The 23,702-nt window shown below is 42.8% G+C and overlaps 1 protein-coding gene across 3 annotated transcripts in view; it reads left to right on the top strand.

Moving 5' to 3' along the window:
- Fgf14 (fibroblast growth factor 14) overlaps window positions 1-23,702 on the top strand; it is a 526,585-nt gene that overhangs the window by 347,767 nt on the left and 155,116 nt on the right. The window contains exon 1 of one of the 3 annotated variants that reach the window (XM_042697176.1): window positions 19,457-19,649. The exons of the other annotated variants lie outside the window; for them this stretch is intronic. Within the exon in view, the coding sequence (XP_042553110.1) occupies window positions 19,457-19,649 (193 nt within the window). Of the gene's footprint in view, window positions 1-19,456; window positions 19,650-23,702 lie in introns of those variants that run through there. 3 annotated transcript variants of the gene reach the window in all.

Here is a 23,702-nt window from a genome sequence, read left to right as displayed (position 1 = left end):
CAAAAGAGAATGGAAGGGCCAGGTTGAATTGTCTTCACAGCTGGTTTCTCCAGAGGTCTCTGTCCTTGGCTAGTGGCTAGCTGTCTTCTCCCCCGAATCAGGTGTGGTCTCTGTGCGCTGTCCCTCGCTGCTATATCTTTAGTGTCCAGGTTACCAGCCATATGAGTAGGACTGGATTAGTGCCCACCAAACTGCCTTGTTTTAGATGAAATGCGCTTTCACCCCAAACAGTCCTATTCTGAGATAATGAGGTTAGGGCTTCCACATATGCATTTGGAAGGAAGTTATGGTTCAGCTAATCACAAATAGCTTGCCTGTTAATATTAATAAAGTGAGGAATGATTGGAATACATTCATTATCCCCTGCCACTAGTTCATTAATCCAAACAGGGTCACAGATATAAAGAAGGAACATTACCGCAGTGACAGTGCATATGAATGCGACTCTGAAGTCTGTCAGGACTCAGGCAGGCTTGAAGGTGTTGTGACAAATTAAAGTGTCATCTGTTTTATGCATATTTCACAGGTGTGACTTTGATTTCATAATTCTGCTTCGCTCCAATGTTTTGAATTGAAATGTTTTACCCCACAAACCCCACACACTGTTGAAATATCTCAGAAATACCAACACTTGGGCACACACAATCATCTGCCTCTAGATGCTCTTGGATTTTTCTCTCTGTGTTGACAAACATCTCCTGGAGGGTATGCGGAATCTTCCTATCTCCCGTTGAGCCTGTCTTCTGCACGTGTGTTCTGGTTCACCTGATCTTTCATTTTCTTCCTGTATTAGATACATGCACTGCACGTGTTATATATGTTGAACAGCCATCACGACTTACTTTTCTCTGGAAACTGGAGGAGGGGGGGGGAATAAAACAGAGAACTAGAGAACTAGCAAGCCCTTAGAGGACGGGAACACCTGGTTCTGACTATTCATGGTAGCCCCATGTTTGAAATCAGACACTAATTAAAATATCTGATCCCACAATCCCCACCCACTGTTGAAATATCTCAGAAATGCCAGTCGTTGGACACGGTTGATCATCTGCCTCTCATAGTTTGAAGGGGAGATGGTGGTGACTGCCTGGAGGGCTTGATGTAGCTGTTCTTCTGGACTGTGGGGTGGGGCACAGCCTTTAGGGACTAGAAGCAGCCTTAGTGTGACCTTAAAACCCAGTCCTTCTCCTGAGCTCACTAGCACCTCCATTGTGGAGCTCTCTGCTGGCATCAGGAAATCCCTACCCTACACTGCACTCATGCTCTCTGTACCAGCTCATAGTTCCCAAAGGGCTCTGGAATCCCCCCCGCCCACCGAGTTCTTGTCAACCTTTTACCATGTGGACACCCACATGGTCATTGGTTGGCCACTGAGAAACAATTTTTTTTTTTTTTGGTCAGTTGTGGGGTTTGAACTTTGTCCTGGGTGCTGTCTCTCTGCTTTTCAGCTCAAGGCTGGCGCTCTACCACTTGAGCCACAGTACCACTTCTGGTCTCCTGGTGGTTTATTGGAGATAAAGAGTCTCATGGATTTTCCTGCCTGGACTGGCTTTGAACCACAGTCCTCAGATATCAGCCTCTTGAGAGGATAGGATTACAGGCATGAGCCACGGGTGCCTGGCTGAGAAACAATTTTGGTTAAACCTCAGCAGGTTATAAATGTCATTACACATGACACATTCCATCTGGGGAATGGAAGGAAGGCTTTCTCCTATGTGAGGTTATCCCAGGAATTAAATGAGATAACATAGGCACAAGGCTAGCTGTGGGTATACCCGATGGATGCTTATGTCGGCACGATTTTTGAGATCATGGAAAGGCCATTCTATTACCTCTTTTCAGTCTTTCTTCAATGCCCAACATTCATTCTTTTGAGACTACATACCATGTTTCAACATCTCTTACTGAGAATTAAAATACTTTCCTTGATCAGGGAGAGTTTAGGCATTTAATGAGTTCTAAGATGAATTGGTCATACTAGCTAGATGATAGCTTAGAAGCTTTGTGGAGAAGTGACATTGTATTATACACATAGAATGCTTATATGTTTTCTGTTGTTTTGTATTTGCATGTTGGAGTTGGGGGAGGGGAATGGAGAATCACAAATCAATAGCTACTCTGTTGAAATGTGAGATTTAAACTTGCATGGTTCTGGAACATTCCAAAGTGGGTATCAGGAGGTGGAGGAGGGACTCAGGGCCCTGGACTCCAGCGATAGCCCTGAAGGATAGAAGGGGGATGTTATCTCTCATGAGCTCACTCACAATTTAACTAAGTCTAATTTTAGAAAGTTATGAGCTTCCTTTGATCATTTCAATGTTAATGTGAAGACTTTTATTTAAATGTATTTTTGGGAATAATTGTCCTTCTTTTCCTTGGTTTCATTATATTATATCTAAAGCTTCTTAATTTCTTTTTGTATTTCTGAGAGCATACAATAAGTTAAGTAAGATGAATAAATTTCCAGCATCTGTGATACACATTTATGTGCATGGATAACAATACTGTATTGTCCAGTTAGACAGCTATTAAAGGTAGATGTCATGATAAGTGATTTTACCTTAATGAAATGCTGCTTAAAGTCTAAAAATAAGACAGCCAACTGGAACTGATTTGACTAGCTTTGTAACACTTTGGACTATGGAGCAATCCTGCAAGTGGAAAGTCTATGGAAACAGGGGAAAGACATTATGTTCCCTTAGTCTCCACCAATCACAAGAAGAGAGGGTCTCTTGTATAGATAATAGTAATGTGCACAGTCAATGGCATGGAACTCCAGAACATTCCACCAGCCAAAGTTAATTATTTTGATTTGATGCTTATTTGCGATCATATTGTTGGTATTACATATACAGTTGAAAGGCAACTCATCAAAATAAACTATGGAAGTTCATACCATCTATCACCCAGATCAAGGCAAAGGGTATTTCCAACATTCCAGAAACTTCTTTTGTGGTGCTTCTCAGTCAGTTCTCTCACCACAGAGACAAAGACTCTTCTAACATATTTTTTAAATATGTCAGAATTTGAAATGACTAATCCAAGGTCTTCCATCTTGTAGATTCCTGGCATGTTCCTCAAACATTACTTCTTGCCTTTGGTGATGAATCTCATTAAAGAAGTTTGAAACTAGGATGTACTTTAAAATGATTCATATCTTCATTTTATTTCTTAGTGATTGCAAAAATCATCACTTGGGAATATTCAGCAAGTAAGATGTAGGAGTTTATAGTTGCATGTTCTGCCAACAATTATAGCCATGACTAAATTGTGAAACTGAAATTTGTTTTTTTTTTGCTCTGAATATGTGTGTGTGTGTCCATGTGCATGCATTCACTGTTTAACAGAGTTGATATGTTCTGAAAAAATGTCACTAGGTGATTATGCAGTTGTGGGAGCATGTTAGAGTGTGTGCACACAGACACAGGTGGCACAGGTCAACCATTTCACAGGGCCTTGATGGAGTCGAGAGAGATCATTAGCTCAAGATGTATGGGAATGCTGCCAGTATGATAATTTTTTTGTTTCCGGTCTTAGGGCTTGAACTCTGGGCCTGGGCGCTGTCCCTCAGCTCTTCAGTTCAAAGCAAGCACTCTACCACCTGAGCCACAACATTACTTCCGGTTTTCTGGTGGTTAATTGGAGATAAGAGTCTCACAGACCTTCCTACGTGGGCTGGCTTTTGCATTGCGATCCTTAAATCTCAGTCTCCTGAGTAGCTAGGATTACAGGTGTGAGCCAGCACCTGGCTTGCAAACATACTTTTATAAATAGAAAAAACAATACTCTAAAATAATAATTAAAAGTATACTATAGTGAATACATAAACCAATAGTGTAATGATTTATTGATAGTATTATGCAATGTCTATCATTTGTATGAGTTAATCTCATATAAATGGCTTCTTTTTACCACCACATGTGATGTATGCTATTAAGATTGTAACTCGTAGCAGCCCTAGCATCACTAGACTTTGAAAACCATTCAGCTCCATTATGATTTTATGAGGCAGTCATTGTATATAGCCCCTCATTGACCAAAACATTGTTCCACAGCATATACCATGTAGAACTGTCTGTATCCATGTACATCTAACATAACTATGTATAAGAAAGCCATGAAAATATTGAGACTAGTATTCAGTGACTTACAGTGATTATTAGAAAGATTAGAATAATTAAATAGAATATATGGGTCAAAATTGATAAAACATACACCAATATGTTATTGACAGTCTCAGGGGAATTCCTTGTTTATTGACTTTCAAACCCTTGCTTATTCAACAGTGAATAGACAGAGAACAGGTTCAGATTACAAACATACAGACTGGCCAGGAAAAGAAGATATGTTCGGTTAGTTGTAATGTGTTTGTTTGATATTTTGAGAGATTATAAGAATTCAGACATTAAGATTTAGAGTTTTTAACTATAAAATATTACAAATGCTGCTAATGATAAACCAATAATTTCTAAATTATGATTAATGGAGAGAGATGGAGATCGACAGACTGGAAATTTAGACTGAAAAGAATTTGTACATAATAGGGGCAAAAAAAAGAAAACCCAAGTAGATAGAAAAACGGTAATCAGGGTGTTGCAATAATGGATTGGCTGCTCCCTTTCACTATTTGAATGGAGCTTTCTTTCTCCTCCAGATTTGACCATGTGTCAATCATCAGCTCTGAGAACCTTCTTCCTGTCCCTAGAATTCTTCCTTCATGGTTTTATTTTTATTTAGAGTCAAAGCAAATGACTGGATGGTTCCCTTCAAAAAATGTACCTTACTTACTTGATATGTGGCTAGCCTCCCCAAACCCATTTTGTGAAATTCCACAATGGTGTTTTCTATTCTATGTGTCTGTGATTTTCTTCACACAGCTCCTTCACAGGAAATCCCAAGTAAGGACCACACTACAGTACCTTCCATTAAAGATTCCCCCCCTCCCCCATATGCTAACAAGAAAATAACAAAGCAAGGTTACAGGTTAGCACGTAAGATAGACGTTTTCCAAAGAATCTTTGCAAGGTATGCCACTAATTTTAATGCAATGCTTGATCAATTACATGATACATTAGTATTTCAAATTGATCTTGGAGAATATTTAGGGATTATTGTTATTATGATTTCTTTTGTAGTGCTAGGCCTCATGCTTACTGGACAGACACTCTATTGCTTGAACCATACCTCTAGTGGACAGACACTCTATTGCTTGAATCATGTCTCTAGTTTTTTGTTTTTGTTAGCTTTAGGGTATTTTTCAAATGTGATCTGAAAAAAATCACAGCCTGGGCTTGATCCTCCTACCTCTGCCTACTGTATAGTTGGGTTATAGGTGTGTACCACCAAGTCAGTCAGCTTGTTTATTGAGATGAGGGCTTGCTAAATTATTCCCTGGTCTTGAACTATGATCCTCTTAATTTTTGCCTCTTGAGTAGTTAAGATTACAGATGTCAACCACTACATCTTTTTTTTTTTTTTGTCAGTCGTGGGGCTTGAACTCTGGGCCTGAGAGTTGTCCCTCAGCCCTTCAGCTCAAGGTGAGTGCTCTACCACTTGAGCTACAGCACCACTTCCAGTTTTCTAGTGGTTTATTGGAGATAAGAGTCTCACAGACTTTACTGCCCGGGCTGGCTTTGAACCGTGATCCTCAGATCTCAGCCTCCTGAGTAACTAGGATTACAGGGCATGAGCCACCGGCACCCGGCTCAACCACTACATCTTACTAAAGAATTCTTTTTTTTTTTTTGTGAATATACTGTACAGAGGGGTTACAAGTATATGGGCAAGATAATGAGTACATTTCTTATCAAGCATTGTAGCCTCCTCTTTGTTTCCCCTTCCCATCCCATCCTCTCCTCCCACCCAACCCTCCTGCCCCCCCCACCAAAGTTGTAAAGTTCATTTTCGACATAATGACTTGTATGTCTCATTGTTGCAATGGGTCCATCTATATCCCTATTTAAACGATTTTTTTCCCTTCCCCTCCACAAACTATAACAACATCAAATACAGTGAAAGCAGGGGTTATACCGTGGAGGAGGAACATACATACTTAGAATTTCCCCCACCTCTCATTTTACACACACACACACACACACACACACACACACACACACACACACACACACACACACACACAAGATTCTTCTAAAATGCTTCCCCCGTGATTCTAATAAGCAACTCCATAGAGTTTCACTGGACTCAAAGAATAAACTAACTTCTAATAGGACCTGCCAAGAAGAAGATGGAGGAGTTGGGTGGGACACTCTCCATGGCGAAGGCTCTAAATCCACCCAAATCTCATCCTATTTGTCACCCTGGTTTGCATCCAAATATAATGCTTTAACGTGCTCATCTATACTCCAGCCCAGCTTACAGCTGACAGTGAACTCTCGTGGGATAGTTTTGGGTAGTGGAGGAAACAGTAAATTATCCCATAAATGTTTGTTGAATTTTTTTCTTCGGTCCCCATGTGATGCTAGGCTCTGAGAGGACAGAGTAGCAGCAGGGAGGAAGAAACAGACTTAAAGTCAGTGAAGCTCAAAAGCTCCATGGGGCTTCAAGCTTTGTGAAGGAGGGGAAAGGGAAGATGCAGGCTGAAGGGTTTAGGAGGATTGGGGTAAGCAAACGCTCATTTTGATGTCTCTTGGTGTTTACGGCTTAAGCTCTAAATGTGCTCTCTGAAGTACCAAAGCACGGAAATACAAAATCTGAAGTGAAGGACCAGCAGAACAGCCTGGAAACAAGATTGATGTGCAGACCTGGAACTAAGGCAAGATGACAGAGGATGCTCAGACCTGGGCAGACAAGGACAAGGGAGAACAAAGAAGGCAAGTTTGGAACGGCTCCTTTGAGTGCCAGACAGCAGCAGAGAGAATTGAAGGTCCTCGAGTCCTTGATGAGGTTCTCACGGGTGGACCAATGTCCCTGCACCTAGAGGGGCAGAAAGAAAGGGAGAGCTGTGGCTTTCGCCCAATGTTCAGTCTCTCCTGTGGATGAGGGGGAGAATGTTTTATCCCAGTGGGTATTGTGTGCTGAGCGATGACTAGACGGTTTAGAAAATCAACCTTTGAGCCTCATTCTGGGAAGACAATTCTAAAATTCAGCCCATCTGAAAAAAAGAGAGAGTGACCCTGCCGGGGGCTAAATCACTGATGGGTTCAAGCCGAAAACTGACAACTCTTCGGTGTTAGAACAAAGCAGGACTAAACGAGGAGGCCTGTTTCGACTGAAATTTTTGACGGAAGAGTAAATGTGAATTCAACAAACCCGTCTCAGGGACTCTATTGATGGCCATTACTTTTATTTCTCTTGACAGACTCAAAAGTTTCAGCAATATGTGTGTGTGTGTGTGTGTGTGTGTGTGTGTGTGTGTGTGTGTGTGTGTGTGTGAATCTGCACTGATGTTTGTTACAGTAAAACAATTTACTTCCTTGAAGAAAATGAAATTGAACTGTTGGTACCAACTAGCCTAGGGAAGGAGGTGGGAAACTTTTGGCAAATGGTTCTCTTCCTCTAAGCTGAAAGGAACATCTCCCAGTGGCTGTGTAACGAGACAGGGAGAGTCCTCGAAGGCACCATCCCTGTGCCAGGGGTTTAGTTCTGTGTTAGGCAATACAGCATTGATGCTGGAAGATGAGAGCATGCCTGTGACAGAAATAAAACTGAGTTTGTTTATACCTGAGAGCCACCGAATAGCCATATAGAGAACGCTATTTTATTGCAGAAAATTAATTTTGCTCTGGACCACTAGGTTTTATAAATACTCTCAACCTATAAATTATATTACTCATATCCCTAAGAAGCTCTATTGAAGACTGTCTCCAAAGCTTTGAAGTATAAAATATTTTTATTATTATTTTATTGTTTCCTCTACTTTTGGCTTTTTTCAAAGTTTCTTAGCATCATCTTAGGGGAACAGTAAGCTATTTTTATTTCTAAAGGCACAAAGGATACAGGAAAGATTCCAGTGTTTAAGCATCCTGAGTGCAAGGTTTGCTGTCATTCAAGCAGGATAGTCTCTCACAGGAAAAGAATACTCGGGTTATATGAAATTTAGAAGAAAGGATTTTCTTATCAGCTCCCCAGCTGTCCTGTGTTATCTGTTGCCTTCCTTCTACCTCTTCTCAATAAGTGTCACTGATTTTTTTATTAAAGGTCAACATTTTATGAGTAAACAAGAAACACATGCTCCTCCCCTGTGAGTCAAAAAGGGGTTAAAGAAGAGTTAAAAAATCATTTGCCCTTCTTATTTACTACGTATCTGTCCCTTCAGTCCATTTCTGTGTTCACTGGTGACATGCAATGTCTCTGTGTCTATGTTCATTGCAACAAATGTATCTCAACTATTCATTAAGAATCGGGGAAAGGTCATCATGAGAACAATGAGATGAAATGAAAATATCCAGGGAAGTAAGGGAAGCTTATTGCCAAACTACGTGGCATGGATTCACATCATCTGCTGACTTCTCTTTTATGAAGATGTGTCAAAAACTTGAGATTTCACTCACTGGATGCTTTCTGCTTGGAATTTCCATTGCCCTGATTGACCTGGGGACCCACTCATCTTTTAAACCTCAACCCTAAGTTCTGAATCACACCTGATCGAACCGATTCTCTGCCTGCTTTATACACAGCATCTCAGGCATAGGAGCGTGCACTGCTCTCTCTCCTCACTCTACCCCACTTGTCTGAAATACTGGACTTAGGAAAAAAGAGAGGCAGTACTCATTATATGTTTTACTTTTTCCTTATGTCGACCCTGGAATTTAAATTCACATTTGCTAGACATGTGCTCCACCTCTTGAGCCAGGCCCCCCAGCTCTTCTGGTTTAGTGTGTTTCAAGTACAGTCTTGTTGCCTTTTATTTACTTTATTCATGTTTTCCCTAAGCCAGCCCTGGGCAGCAATTCTACACTTTCACACGGCTGGAATCCCAGGCCTGGACCACAATGTCCATCCTGTTGATTGAGAAGTGGTCTTGCTATCTTTTTGGCTTGGGCTGTCCTCAAACCATGACTCTCCTTATCTCTGCCTCTAAAGTAACTGGGATGACAGGTTTTTCCTAGTTGAGTGATGTATAAAATGAAGTGCCAGTTTCAATATTGATTAAAAATGGACTGAGAGAAGGCTGATGATAGCAGCCAAGATTTTTCAGTCGCATGATTGTCAAGAAAGCAGAGGGCTGGCTTGGGGGCCCTTGTTTTTCATTTTCTATTTATTAAACTATCAAGATAATCTACCAGGCAGCATCCACTGGCACTGGAAAGCTGCCACCAAGCTCCTGGGGCTCCTTGTAGGGATCTGACAGTTGAAACGTGTATGTTCGTGAGAGGTGCTATTGTGGAGATCATTTGAAAAATCATCGTAGTACCTGGTTTGAGGAATGAAACGGGGCCGTGAACTCCGAGGCTTTAGCCTGTGGGTGGTGGGAGACTCACAGAGATGTGAAGTCTGGCTCCTCTGACTATTCTTCTCTCTCCTTTTGACCCGTGCTGACTGCATATCTATGAGTGTTGTACTCCTGGGGTCAGTAGCTCTGAGAAGAGGAGACTGTGAGTGGTCAGAGCCCAAAAGATGCTCAGAGAGGCAGAGGAGTGGGTACTGATGAACATGTGTACCTGGGGCAGGGTGGAGCTTACTGAAATGACATAAAAGAGCACCTTAGGGTCCTGAAAACCACCCCCCTTAAAGGACTAGGAATCAAGAGACTTGAATTTCACTGTCTGCTCTGACTCTTGTACCTTAACATCAAGGCTAAAATCTAAGCTTTAGAGTACAAAAAGTATTTTGGACCATCTCTTCTATAGTAACAACAACAAAACACCCATCATAAATGGAGCTGAAGCTGGTCCTTTCAGAGCGCAATCTCTTGAGAGCACTGCTCAGCCCATTTCATGGAGAACTGAGCACACGCTGTGAGCATGGCTGGTCTTCTCAAGCACAGCTAACTGCATCTTGCAGGTGTCTTGGGAAAAAAAAATTCTGTTTGAACTGTTCCTCCCCTCCTGTTTCCATTCACTGATATATCTCAGTGCTTTCAAATGTTTCAGATGCGTATGAAATGTATGTATAAAAGAAGATCTATAAACTTGCAGCCAGAGGATTCTTTGAACCACTGGCTGCTCTTATCAATGGAAGCCAGTTCCAGATGTCTGTCACGACTCAGGAAAGGAAGGCAGTCAGAAGAAATAACAACACAGACAGGCCAAAGGGAAAAGAGCAAGAGAACTTTAGGTTGCCCAAATTGTATTTTAAAAGGCTGAGTGGTGTTCTCTACCTGAGATTATTCCTCCTCCCCACCCATCTACATAAAATTCCTGGGAAACATTTTTGAGTCCTTAAAAAAAATCTTTCACTTAGATGATATTTATTTTAAACTATGTATGTTAAACTAGATGGTTAAGGCAAATTCATACTTAAGGAGTAAATCTAAATGTCTAAGAGGAAAGAGCAATTATCTATTTCTACCCCTACAGCTATATTTTTTTTTTAAAAAAAGGAAGTGGAATGAAGAAAAAGACTGAGAATCGATTTTCTTTATTCTGTGGTAGCCTTAGGCCCCATATCTCATTTTGTAGAGAATCTCAGGTTTAGCTTTTTCATTTTATTTAGCTTGATTCTATGGCCTTAAATCTCCTGAAAGCCATTTGATAAACTCAAGAAATTAAATTCTTCATGGCTTATGTGACGCTCAAGAAAACACATTTTCACAATCCACAGGGGAGTAGAATGCTTTGGTTTCCAAAATTGCTGAAAACTGCTCTACTTTTGTTTCTGAGAGATGCAGTAATTAAAGTATATGATATTCAGGTAAACAGGTATCTGAGGGGGTCAGTGTATGATCACATGTCATTTGAAGCACCTGAGAATGGTCAGAGGTTAAAAGAAGTAATATGTGTCTACTGGAAAGAAACAAGACTCTTAATTTAAAAAGCAAGAGTGCATTTTGGCACTGTTAATGATGGTGTTGCTGGGTGGGCTCAGTGTCAATTGCTAAGCAGAGTTCTACTTCCTTGTAGGTAGGGGGTAGGTGTGATAGGCAAAAAGATATCAGCCTCTAATATCGCCAGTGATGCTTGATTCCACATCCCAGTCCTGACAATCTCCTGATATGTTAACTTGTGTGATTAAAGAAAGGACATTTACATATGTGATGGTAGTAAGGGTCCTGAGATGTGCTTCCTGGATTTTTAAGTTGTGCCCAGTGAAATTGCAGCAGTCCTTGCAAGAAGGAGACTCTGAGCTGAGAGTCAGTAGTCAATGTGTGAAGATGGACTGCAGGGTGGTGCAAACAATAGCTTATAAACCACAGGACAGCAAGGCCACAGAAAGGTGGCCTCTAGCACATATTTTTTAAAGCAAGAAAATGGATTATTTCATCAACGCCTCCAGAAAACTTTTGTCAACAACTTAACCCAGTTATAGTAATGTGGAACTTACTTTCTCCAGAGTTGTGAGAGACAGTGAAGGGCGGGGGGAATGTGTGCTTCTAAAGTGACTAATTTTGCGGTAGTCTATTACAAAAGCAGTAGCAGCCTACACCATAGGTTAGTGGGAAAGGCACAGGCGATCATTTCAGGATCTATTTTTTTTTTAGTGCTTGCATACAGAACCGCAACAATGCTCAGGAAATAGGGAACCCACTTGTAATGACAGCATTTCCTATGTGCATGTACTTTGGAAATTACATTCACATGTATCTTTCAGAAGTAGATTACAAGATCAGATATAGAGTAATAGTAACCCTGCCAGAACTCTAAGGCATTTGACTTTTAGCTAAATTTCCAGGGACCCTGCAGGCTAGGTTTAATGTTAGTTCCAAAGAACAGAGCCTGAAGAACATTCTATAGGATACACAATGTTTGTACACTCCAGGATTCATCAATCCCCAGTGGACTTCCAGCTCGAATAATTAATACGTGACACTTTTGATGCACCAGATTTTACCTCAGTTGTAACTTTCCATGGGCACTAAATTATACCAAACATACAATCGATAAAAAATCATGTGGAAATCATTCTTTAAACAATTGAGAAAGTTTACATTGTGCCTTAAAGCATTTCATTTATTATTTTTCATTCCATTCCAAATTTTTCTCAATGACTATAAATTACTTTTAGAGAAAACATCATGAAATTTTGAGTGAACATTCTTTCTTTGCCTCTGTCTTCACCTGTAGGTTCTTACTCTTGGTTTGGTTTCTGTAGCAATGGAATTAAAACTATTAAGCTTAATGCTATAAAAAGTGCATGTGCACACTGCAAAGAAATTCAAGGAGAGTAAAACCATCCAAAGAGATGCCAGGAGAGCCTTTCATATATACCTGATATTATAAGTGGCTAGATTTCAAATAACTGACTTCTGGGTGGAAGATGGGTTAGAAAGAAAAGCATGAGCTTAGAATCCAGTTCTTTTATTTCCTAAGAGTGAAAATTGAAAATCACATGCCATCTCTGGAACTTAATTCTCTCTTCTATTAATCAGGGACTTTGGCACCTAGAACACAAAATGGAAAATGTATTTGCAAACTATTGTTCTATCTATCTATCTATCTATCTATCTATCTATCTATCTATCTATCTATCTATCTACCTATCTATCTATCTATCTATCTATCTTAGTTTTTACATATACATATGGAGAAGCATAGTCTTAGTTGACGATAAAATATAGTGTTGATTACCAATTCTACTTGACCATCATGTATAAAAATCCTTTTATTCTTTGTTTTCTTTGTTAAATGGCAACTATAATTGGCATTCAGTATATATGTATATATGTGTATATATATGTATATATACATATATATATATATCTTTGGAAGTCACTAATGATTCATAAACACAGTTGACAAAGCCAGAAACTTAGTTACATGCCTTGTGAATGCATGTGGACATGTCCATATATTTAAATTATATACAAATGCAGAGAAAAGAGTCTCAGTTTGAAGCTCTTGGTTCCTGTGCGGATGGCCATTCTAGGAACCAGTGATATTAAATGCAAATAAGATTATATCATAAAGGCACACACACAAGAGTCTTGGCATTGAGGATTTAAATGAATACTTATTTCTAAGATTTTTGAAGACATTGGGTAAGTTTGTCTGCTGATAGAGTCAGTTGTCTCTAAAATCTACCAATCTGTCATTAATTGAAATTGATGACATTTTTACACCCCATTCCTGATTCACAGATCTGCAATAAATACTGTGCTCATTTTTGGATACACTTTAATTAAAAAAACCTTCAAAACCATTGAGGTTATTTCTTCCAACTTATTAGCCAGATTTTTTTTAAATACACTAGAATTGTAAAGCTACACCATCTGTTAGTATCAATATGGTATTGCTTCTATAGGGAAAAATATTCACAGATTTGGTATCAATAGTTTTCACTTTTTTCTTTTTGAACCAAAATATTAAGCAACTGTAAATTCCATCCAGGTTTTCTAGTAAATGGAAATGTGTTGCCTACTAAAATTGAATACAACCTGAAACATTAACCAACAATATTGTAGCGATATTACTACAGTCACATAATTCTTAAAAATCTAAACATTCATCAATATATTTCTAAATTACCCTTTGTATCTAAAACAATGATCAATAATACTGTGAGGTTTGTGGCTTCTGTTGATTTTCACCTTCAACATTGTGGCTACAGTACTAAGTGCATACAAAGAACAACAAGGTAGAAAGCAAGAGGTCAATTAGTTTGCTATTGTAATAGTCTAAGTTATGATATGGTTAATAAATAGTGTAGAGGTGGTTAGAGCAATCCTGTTGTAAATATGTTAAAAAATAAACTTAATAGATTCTATATTGCTATATAAGGATCTTTACAAAGTATAATGCTAACATTTTGGGGCCTAAGGAACAAGAATAGAGTTGCTATTTCAGTGGAGAGAAAGATTAGAAGAAGGGCAAGTTTAGAAAGGAAGAATAGTTGTTAATCCTTGACCTTAATAACTGTGAGACACCAATTGTACATCTCTGTAGAGATATCAATACAGCTTTCCCATCTAATTAACAAATATTAAAAGCCAGGCTGGGCAAGAAAGTTGGTGAGATTCTTATCTCTAATTAGCCACCAAAAAGTTGGAAGTGGAGCTGTAGCTTAGTGGTAGAGTAGAAGCCTGGTGTAAAAAGCACAGGGACCCTGAATATAAGCCCCAGGACTGGCACAATGTACAAATATATACTTGTGTGTGTATGTGTGTGTGTGTGTGTGTGTGTGTTTGCTCACTTACTGCTACTGTTGACATGTTAACATTCAGTTAATACTTAATCATTGAATAATGAAGTAAGTGTTAATTCAATGATGAATTTAATGATTATCAATAGTCACTATTCATTGAATTTCACTGTGTGCAGCTATAGCATTCAGTGTTTGATATGAAGATGAGTGTGCATCTCATATTGACCATATTGGATTTTGACAGTTTTACCAAGGAATAAGCCCGTTTAAAAGCCTAAAAGAATTACAGATATTTGAGTAAGGCTAACACAGATATCAAGCCTCTACTTGCCTTCCTTCAGTTTAATATCAGCCACTGCTTCCTATTACAAATAGGAGTATAAAAACAATCAGGCAAAGCCAGATGCAAGATTAAAGTGTGAGACCCATGGAGACCACATGGACCGTGGGACCATGGCCTCTTTAAGAAATCTTCCTGCACAGGGAGGTGGAGGAGTAATTGCCTTTGATGAACTCATGCTTGTGTGTCATGTTACAGTTTTACAAGTATTTTCTCATAGGCACTTAACAACCATTTCTGAGAGGTAATGTTTCAATTATCATAATTTTGGAAGGGGTTGTAAGGGCTAAATCAACAAATCTAGTCAATAATAGCTAAGGTTGGAACTTGGACTTTATTTACCAAAAGTTAATTCCTTATGCTTCTTACTGTATAACATCTTATTATGTATCTTCAGGGGAGTAAAGAAATATGCATGGAGGTACATGTATATTATATAAACGAGACATATAGAAATTGGAAAAGAATTAATAAAATAGAAGAGAGGGCCAAAGAATGATTACAAAATCAGTCATTAGTTCAGTGTTCGGGATGGGTCACGCCCTGTGTTACTGTCTTCATAGTCACCAGAAATGAATAGATCCTTTCTTCCTTCCTTCCTTCCTTCCTTCCTTCCTTCCTTCCTTCCTTCCTTCCTTCCTTCCTTCCTTCCTTCCTTCCTTCCTTCCTTCCTTCTTTCCTGCCTCCCTCTGTCCCTTCCCTTTCCTTCCTCCCTCCCTCCATTTTTTCTTTCCTCTTCCTTTCCATCCCTCTATTCTCTTTCCTTACTCTTCTCTCCTCCTCTTCCTCCTCCTCTCTTTCCCTCTTCCTCCTCTACTCTCCTCCTCTCTCCTTCTTCCTCTTCCTACTTCCCTGTCTCCTTGCCTCCCTTCTTTTCCTTCCTTTCTTCCTTCCTTCCTTCCTTCCTTCCTTCCTTCCTTCCTTCCTTCCTTCCTTCCTTCCTTCCTTCCTTTCTCCCTCCCTCTCTCTCTTTCTTCCCCCCCTCTCTCTTTCTGTCTGTCTGTCTGTCTGTCTTTCTGACTTTCTGTTTTTCTGTCTTTCTTCTGAAACTGGGACTCAAACTTGGTGCCTGATGCTTTTAATCACTGGCTAGCTCTCTATCTCCAACCTCCTCCTCCTCCTTCTTCCTCTTCTTTCTTCTTCCCTCCCTCCCTGCCTCCTCTCCTTCCTCCTGACCTCCCTCCCTTCCTCCCTGCCTCCTCCTCACAAAGAGTCCAAGGTGCAACTACCTGATGAGTGACACGTGTGGTGTGCGTTACAGTGAGGGTCGGGTATTGGCTCCAGGCAGCGGGTTTCTCGGTAGCTTTGTGCTTTCTTTTATCACAGCTTAAGACAGCAGATGGCTCTCTTGCGTTTTCTTTCACTTATCTCTCTCTGTAAACAACTAAACGGCTTTTGGGGAGAGGGAAGAGGAAAACACTGGGATGGAGCTGAAAGACCTCGATTATGGCGCTGCTGCCCCCGCCCCCATGCTTGGGCTCCCTTACAATGGGAAGCCAAGTCGAAGAGGAAGGAGGAAGGACCGCTTGAGGTTTGTGAAAATCACGGTCTAGACGGACAGCCTGGCGTGGCCACGGGGCAGGCGCTACGCCCTGGGGCCAGAGACCCCAGGAAAGCCAGCGGAGTGGTTCACATCTCCGCTATGGAAAAAGCAGAAAGGCTTTGTGCTCGGCTCCACGGTGTGTTATTAATGTCGGTGGATGCTGCGAGGATTAATTTCCTTTCCAGCTTGAAAGGGTGTGGGAAAGGTGGAAAACTGCTTTTAAACGCAGGAGAGGTCGGGAGACCCCACAGACACCATTCCTCCCAGTGCCAAGCTCCAGGACTTGGGCTAGCAGACCGGGCGGGGTGGCTGTCCGAGGTGCTGAACTGAGCTCGGAGCCAAAAGCCCCACTACAACGTGGGGAGGGATCCCGAGGAGCTCCACAGCCACCTTCCTACTCCACACCCCCATCCAGAGATTTGAGGAGGTGATGGCAGAGAGAGGAAATGACTGGGAAGAGAATAATGAATGAGGCAACATGACAAGTTTAATCTCAACCTTTTTAATGTGAATAGAGTCGACACATCATAAAGCTTAGAAAGCCTTCACAAAGTGAAGTTGGTGGAATTGTGGTAGATTGAATGCTTTACACTCTTTGCTGAAGAAAATCTCTTCTAAAAGCTTTAAATAAACCTGTTTAGTTTAACCATACAGTGGTTCAAAAATTCAAACCTAGAACTTCTGAATGTCCAAATGGCTACTTTTTAGTAATGGAAGCCAGTCTCAGAATGACTCTTAGTGCTCAGTGGGGCCTTTTTCCCCCCCTCAGCAAATAGGAAAAATAAAACACATATATTTCAATAGGCATTTGATTATATATCCATTGCTCTTTAAAAACATGTTAATGTGACATTAATATGCACCCACTAAAAATGGAAGACCAAGTTTAGGTATGCTGGTGCATTCCTATAATACCAGCAGCCAGACAGCTGAGGCAGGAGCATCTGCAGTTAGATGCTACTTGGGCTATCTGGTGAGATCGCCTTAAGAATAAAAGAAAATGAAGGGGAAGAAGTAGATAAAGATGAAGAAGAGCGGGGGTGGGGGGAGGAAGGAAGAAGAGGAAACAAAGGCATATACAGCAGCAAAACATAAAACAGTGAAAATTGAGTAAACGATGAGCACATTTCTTTTACTTCCTCTTGGGTGATTAAGAACTGCAAAATTTGACCACATAGTTCTGGTACATTGCTAAATGGCGGTGGTGTTTCCTACATGTGAATCTTAACCTGCGTGTATAGTTACATCATCATGTTCCCATTCCATTAAATTCTGTTCCCTCCAGAGTTAGTAAATATGGAGTTAGCTGACAGAAGAGCATCCAGAGGTGCTTGCCTGTGTGGAGAGGTGGTGGCTAGGTTATGTAGCCAAGGCATGCAGCCTCCCTGCCGTCAGTCCTGGGCTGCCCTGTTCTCATTTGCCTGCTGGTGTGTCTTTGTAGTGCTTTCTGCTCATTTCTGAGACAAAGGGAAAGCCTGCTTCAGTTCACAACTACTCCCAGGCTTTCCTATGCTGTGTGGTGTCTCTTTCAGCTCTATAGTAGTCACGGGAAGAGACCTCAAGCCTCATGATCACCAAAGGAGTTTTCCTTCGGTCTCTTACCACTGGGAGTCTCGTTTCTGCCTTCCTTCTGCTTTACCTTTGTCGGTTAGCAGACAAAACAGGAAGGGGAGACACTAAAAGGAAAGTCAGGAAAATCCTCTAACAGGGTTTTGCACTTGGTTCTGCCACTGGGCTGGTGTGCCATAACCCCTGGGCTGGTATTCATCCAAGCGGGAACCCTTTCCCATCTTCCTTCTTCCCGGGGGGAGGGGGGGGCTTCCACTCTTTCCCCAGGACCTGCCGAGCTGCAGTCATCTAGGAAGGAGCACTGTCAGGCCACAGACAGAGAGCACTGAGGTGAAGCGTCAGCTGCCATTCTTTTGGATTTCAGACACAGTTTCTGTGGCTTTGCTCTCTGCCAGCGCATCCCCCTCCCCTCATGTTGGGGTGTCTTCGGTCTGGTGGCTTCTTTTTGCTGTCACTGGAATACGGTGACACCCTTTCTCTGGCCTCCCCCTCTAGCAGTATTTCTACCCTGACTTCTTCCACATCCCCCCGTGGCTGTCCTATCCTGCCGCTGGGTGCTGTCTGGGATCCTGTAGTGGCAGCTGTCTCTGCTTCCAAGGGCTGCGAAGAAGTGGACTTGGGACCGCGGCTTCCCAGAGGCCCTCTCCTCTCCTCCCCTCTTCCCCTCCCCTCCTCTCCTATCTTCTCTTTCCTCGTTGCGGGGTTCCAAATGACAAACCTGAGCATCCCACAGCACAAGGGAGTGTCCAGCAAGTTCGGGTGCACTGGGTGAGGGGTGGAGGCGCCCTCAGCTCCTCCCCGGGAGCTTAGAGGCCAAAAAGATTAACTGGAGAGGCTGAGCGGGTTTTGGGGGTGGGGCTGGAGTGGGGGGGAGCAGTCACCTTAAGACCCAAAGCCCCCCAGAAACTGAGGGAATCCGGTTTCCCCACCGGATTCAGCACCCCCCCTCCCCGGAGACGATCCCTCTTATTATTATTATTAATTATTGTTATTATTATTTGAAAGCGATACCCGCTCGACTTCCTTTCCCTTCTGCGCGTATCCCTAGCCAGGGGCCTGCTCGGTGGAGGGGGTGGTGGGGTGGTAACGGAGCGCTTTGATTAGAGATCTCAGGGGAGAAGATTGCTCTCTCCAGATGCTGATTTCCAAAGCACTTGACAATCACCGGCAGAAGCTAAGAGCAGGCGGCGGCGGCACCTGCCGGGGGGCAGCAGCGGCAGCCCGGGGCTGAGTCCTGCCCAGCGCGCCCCGGGACCCTCCGCGCGCGCCCCGGGCGGCTACACCCCACGACCGGCGCTCCCGCCCGCCCCGCCGGCCGGCGTCGGTCCGGGAAGGAAGCCGGGCGGGCAGGACCGGGGCTTGGCCGGTGGTGGCCGTGGTTGGCGGCGGCCGACCCCCCTCCCTGGAAAGGGGGCTCCGGGAGGGCGAGTCGCGGTGACCACCAGCGCCAGCTGCGATCTCTCCAGGCTCCGGACTCTCGGGAGGCCGGGCGGGCGGCAGCGGCGGGCAGGCGGGCGGGCGGCGGCTACGACCTCCAGGCTTCCCGGGCTGGGCCCGCTGCGCCCCGGGCGCGCCGTGGGCTCCCACCCTGGGAGCATGGGTCCCCGTCGGGACTAAACGCGCCCACCTCTCCACCCAGCTCCGCCGGACCGCTCCTCCCTCCCTCCCTCCCTTCTCTTTCCTCGGGGCCGGCGGCGGCGATCGGCGCCGCCCCTTCCCTCCCCGGTGCCCACCCACCCCCCCGGCTCCCCTCCTTCTGTCCTCTCCCCTCCCCTGGACCCATTCTTGGGGCCACCACCACCACCATGGCCGCGGCCATCGCCAGTGGCTTGATCCGCCAGAAGCGCCAGGCTCGCGAGCAGCACTGGGACCGGCCCTCGGCCAGCAGGAGGCGGAGCAGCCCCAGCAAGAACCGCGGGCTCTGCAACGGCAACCTGGTGGATATCTTCTCCAAAGTGCGCATCTTCGGCCTCAAGAAGCGCAGGTTGCGGCGCCAAGGTGTGTGCGGGTTCCCGGGGCGGGAAGGAGGGGTGCACACCCCCGATCGCCCGGGGTCCCCATCCCCGACCGATCCTCCCTCCCTCCGGGTCCCTCTCCCGCTCCGCCGCCGCCGCCCGCCTCCCCTTCTCCAGTCGGTCCTCGCGGGGCTAGCGCGCCGTCCGTCCGTCTGTCCGCGGGGAGCTTGGGAAGCCGCCGCTTCCCGACAACCTGTAGCCTGGGAACTCAGCCCGCCCACAGCCTGCAAGTTGGCCCGCGGCTCTTCCTGGCTTGGGTTCTAGGGACTCCAAGCTCTCCAGGGCGCCGAGTCCGGGCCGGAGCCCGCTGAGCCCGGGCGCCCTTCGCGCCCTCCTCGGGGCTGCTGGGGCCGAGGCCCGCATCTCCCGGGGCGGGGTGGGGGTGGGGGGTCACAGGCCTGGGCCCCGCGCCCTGCTTCTCCCTGGCCCCCCGGTGGAGGGGAAGAGCTGGCTGGCTGGTGTTGGAACAAGTGAGCAATCACACTGGGGTGTGTGTGCTCCAGAGTCAGGAGATTCCCCCCACCCCCCAAAAAAGCTGGTTAGCGCTGAGCGTTCCACACTCCCTTCACCGACCCCCCCCCCCCCCCAGATGGGGACCGACCCGGGACCAGGTGCTCACGACGCCCCTGGAATGATCAGCTGGAATGGGGGCAGGGGAGTACTCGATTTCTACTACGTGAGAGTTTTCTTTGAGGAAAAAAAAATCACTAGTGAACGATGTGAACCCCAGCAAGCCGTTTCTGTCTAAAGAACTCCGCAGCACTGCCCTGGTGGTGCTAGGTGATGTGCTTTGCCTTTGGAGAAACAACTAGTAGCCCCAGGACCCGGGCTCGTCCCCCCCACCCCCTTGAAAATGTCAGGGTGTGCAAAGGCCACTGGTGCAGAAGAAGGTGCAGCCCGGCGGCCCCTGCGTCCGCCTGCTCCTCCCCGCGCGTCCACTTGCTAAAAGACGGGTGCTGAGGGTGAGGGAGGAAATGGGGTTTGATTTCCTCTTTTTCTTTTTTTCCCCCTAAGCCAAGTGGGCTTGTCAGGGAAACAGAAAAGAATGTGTTTACGTTCATGGGAGTATATGTTTGCCCAGCATGCTGAATCCTCAGCGGCCAGCTGTGTTTGTTTTAAATACCCTGTTGTTGTTGGGGACCAAGAGACAGAAGGAGGCATATGGGTGTGTGTGTGTGTGTGTGTGTGTGTGTGCCACCCTGTTACAAATTTCCATCCAAAGTTTTTAATACTCTCTTTCTATTAAAAAAATAAGGTGGATGAACTCTATTTTAACAGAACAATAGAAGCAATAGAAGTTGGAGCTCACTGGTAGTATCAAGCCTAAGAGGTAGGCATTTTTTGAGAAATGCCAGTGTGCACATTCAATGAGGTCAGTATAGGAGGAAACTCCATGAGGTGTGGAATCTGAGCAGTGTGAATCTTCAAACCAGTGTACAAGCTATTAAGAAAAATGAATCTCTTGGTTTTGGTGTTGGCTGAGAGCCTGCCCACAGATACCTTCATGTAATGAAAATGAATCTACTGTTATAACCACCATGGACACATGGCCTGTCACACTCTCACATGGCTTAAGTTGTGTGGTCTTTCTGCTTGTTTTTATCAAAAAGTTTATCTTTTGCTGGGAGCTGGTGGCTCATACCTATAATCCTAGCTATTCAGGAGGCTGAAGTCTGAGGATCATGGTTCAAAGCCAGCCTGGCATAAAAGCCCATGAGACTCTTAATCTCAAACTAAGCACACACACACACACACACACACACACACACACACACACACACACACACACACACACACACAAAGCCAGAAGTGAAATTGTGGCTCAAGTGGTAGGTAGAATGCTAGCATTTGACAGTGCCTGGCACAGAGTTCAAGTCCCAGGAAAACTGTGCCCCCCACCCCAATTTTCCCCCATGCATCCAAGATCCTGTTTTGGAATAATTTTCACCACAGAGTATATTGACCTTGCAATTATCTTTAAAGTGAATGAATATACTATTTTCTAAATAGGCTTATTTTAATAAAACAGCTAAATATTATGCTATACATTATTTAAATATATAACAAGTAAATTATTATATAGACAATCTTCTTTGCCCTATTGGGTTATGGGAGAATTTTCTCTCTACATTTAATAAATTTCTGAGATGGATTATGCTCTTTCTCAGAGTGTAGAAAAATAGCTGAGCTCTCTAATAATAATAAATTTCTGTTTTCAACCTTGACTGCTTTCTTGTATTCATGAGTTTGAGATGATACACATCTTAATGGTCAGTAAGAAAACTATGTTAAAGTCTATGCTACTTTAGCTAAAGAAAGAGGAATACACAAGAAATCAATAGTTTGCAGATTGTTTTATTATTTGGAATCAACAAATAAACCAAAAGAAACTAAATGTAGCCATATATTTGTGTTCTAAAATTATTACATTTCTATTACACATTTTTTAAATATAAAAAGAAACATGAGTTCTTGCTGGCAGTAATCTTTCCAAACCTATAGTGTGGCTAATGCAATTATTTCTTGCAATTTAATTGCTTATTCTGTGATCACAAAACGCATGGGTTCATATGTCATGTATCTTCAGTCAGTGATTATGCAGTCATTTCTTATAAGGTGTCCTTCTTTGAATATATTACAGGATGTTATAAGAAGTAAGGAATGAAAGACCGCCTACAAAAATTGTGTTTTTAAGTTAATAACATAAAAATAAGAAAAAATGTATGTGCACCATTTATACAAAATATTTTGCTCCAGTGTGATAGTGAAACCTATCAGGTTTTCTAAGAAATGAAAAATACCCTCATTCCTTGCACAAGACACTATGTAAAGAAAATAATCAGCAGTAAGCAGCAGTCAAAAGACCACTATTTGTGTGTGTGTGTGTGTGTGTGTGCTGTTTCAGAGTCTTACCACATACATGCAAGAGCACTATGCTTATTTTTAGCTCTTTAGATCAAATTGCAAGGTATTTTCCTCTTTAAGATGCATTTATTTGGGGGGGCAAGTGTTTTATTATCCTTCTAGCATTTCATTTGTTTTTTTTTTGTTGTTGTTGTTGTTTTGTGTGTGTGTATGTGTGTTTTGTTTGCTTGCTTTTCAAGACCTTAGAAGTCTTCTACAAGTCTGGTACTTGTTGCTAGCTTTTTAATCGAGTGCTGTATTTTGTTAGCCATATTACAGTTGGATAAAATTAGGTTGTTTCTAAGTGGAAAGGTCTAGGTTTTTCAAAAATAGGAAATACTTTACAATGCAGCCTTTTCTTGATAAATCTTTATATTACAGAATTGGAAGCTGAAACAATGTTAGAGAACAGAAATATATGTTGTTTGCTTATGTATAATTTTCCTCCTGGCTTATTTGTTTGTATTTCAATATTCCAGTACTTTAGTGCTGTAATAAATTAAAAATGGTGCAATAAATAAAGATAAAATAGCTTATTCAGTTACAATGCATGCAAAGTTAAACAATATAGTTCATTTGGGGTTGAGTCATATTCATAGAAAAAGTTGAGTTTATAGATACTTAGAAAATACTATTTCATGGCCAACTCTTCAGTGAAGAAATCCTTTGATTTTTTTGTTAATTTTAAGTAGCTGTATAAAGGGATTTCAATTCAATATACTAGTTTTAATGCATCTTGATCAATGTTATCTTTCCATTGCTCAATCATTCTCCTTCTTCTTCTCATATCTCTTCTAACTTCATTCCCTTTCAAGTTACCTGGTTCATAGTCAGATATGTATATTGCATGTTATGACTGTAAAAGTTTTCCAGAGGTTACTTTCCCCCATGTTATACATCTTTCCTCCTGACTTCCTTCAAATTATTTACAGGTGTTTTTTATATTTTACATGAATGGAACATTTAAGGTAATCCTATATTTAGCCCCAAACTTTTGTCATCTATTAATTAATGTTTCAATTAGATTATATGTATTCATCTCCACTCTTCTTTTGAAATTCATGGTATGTGATGTTTATCTGTACTTCACTATGCAATAGAACACCAAAGATTCTTCCTCTACCTGACTGCA

Source organism: Dipodomys spectabilis, unplaced genomic scaffold (genome assembly GCF_019054845.1).
Source record: "Dipodomys spectabilis isolate Male_0828 unplaced genomic scaffold, ASM1905484v1 ptg000215l, whole genome shotgun sequence".
NCBI classification, from domain to species: domain Eukaryota; kingdom Metazoa; phylum Chordata; class Mammalia; order Rodentia; family Heteromyidae; genus Dipodomys; species Dipodomys spectabilis.
Note: the sequence above shows the minus strand (reverse complement) of the source record. Positions and strands in the feature narration are given on the sequence as shown.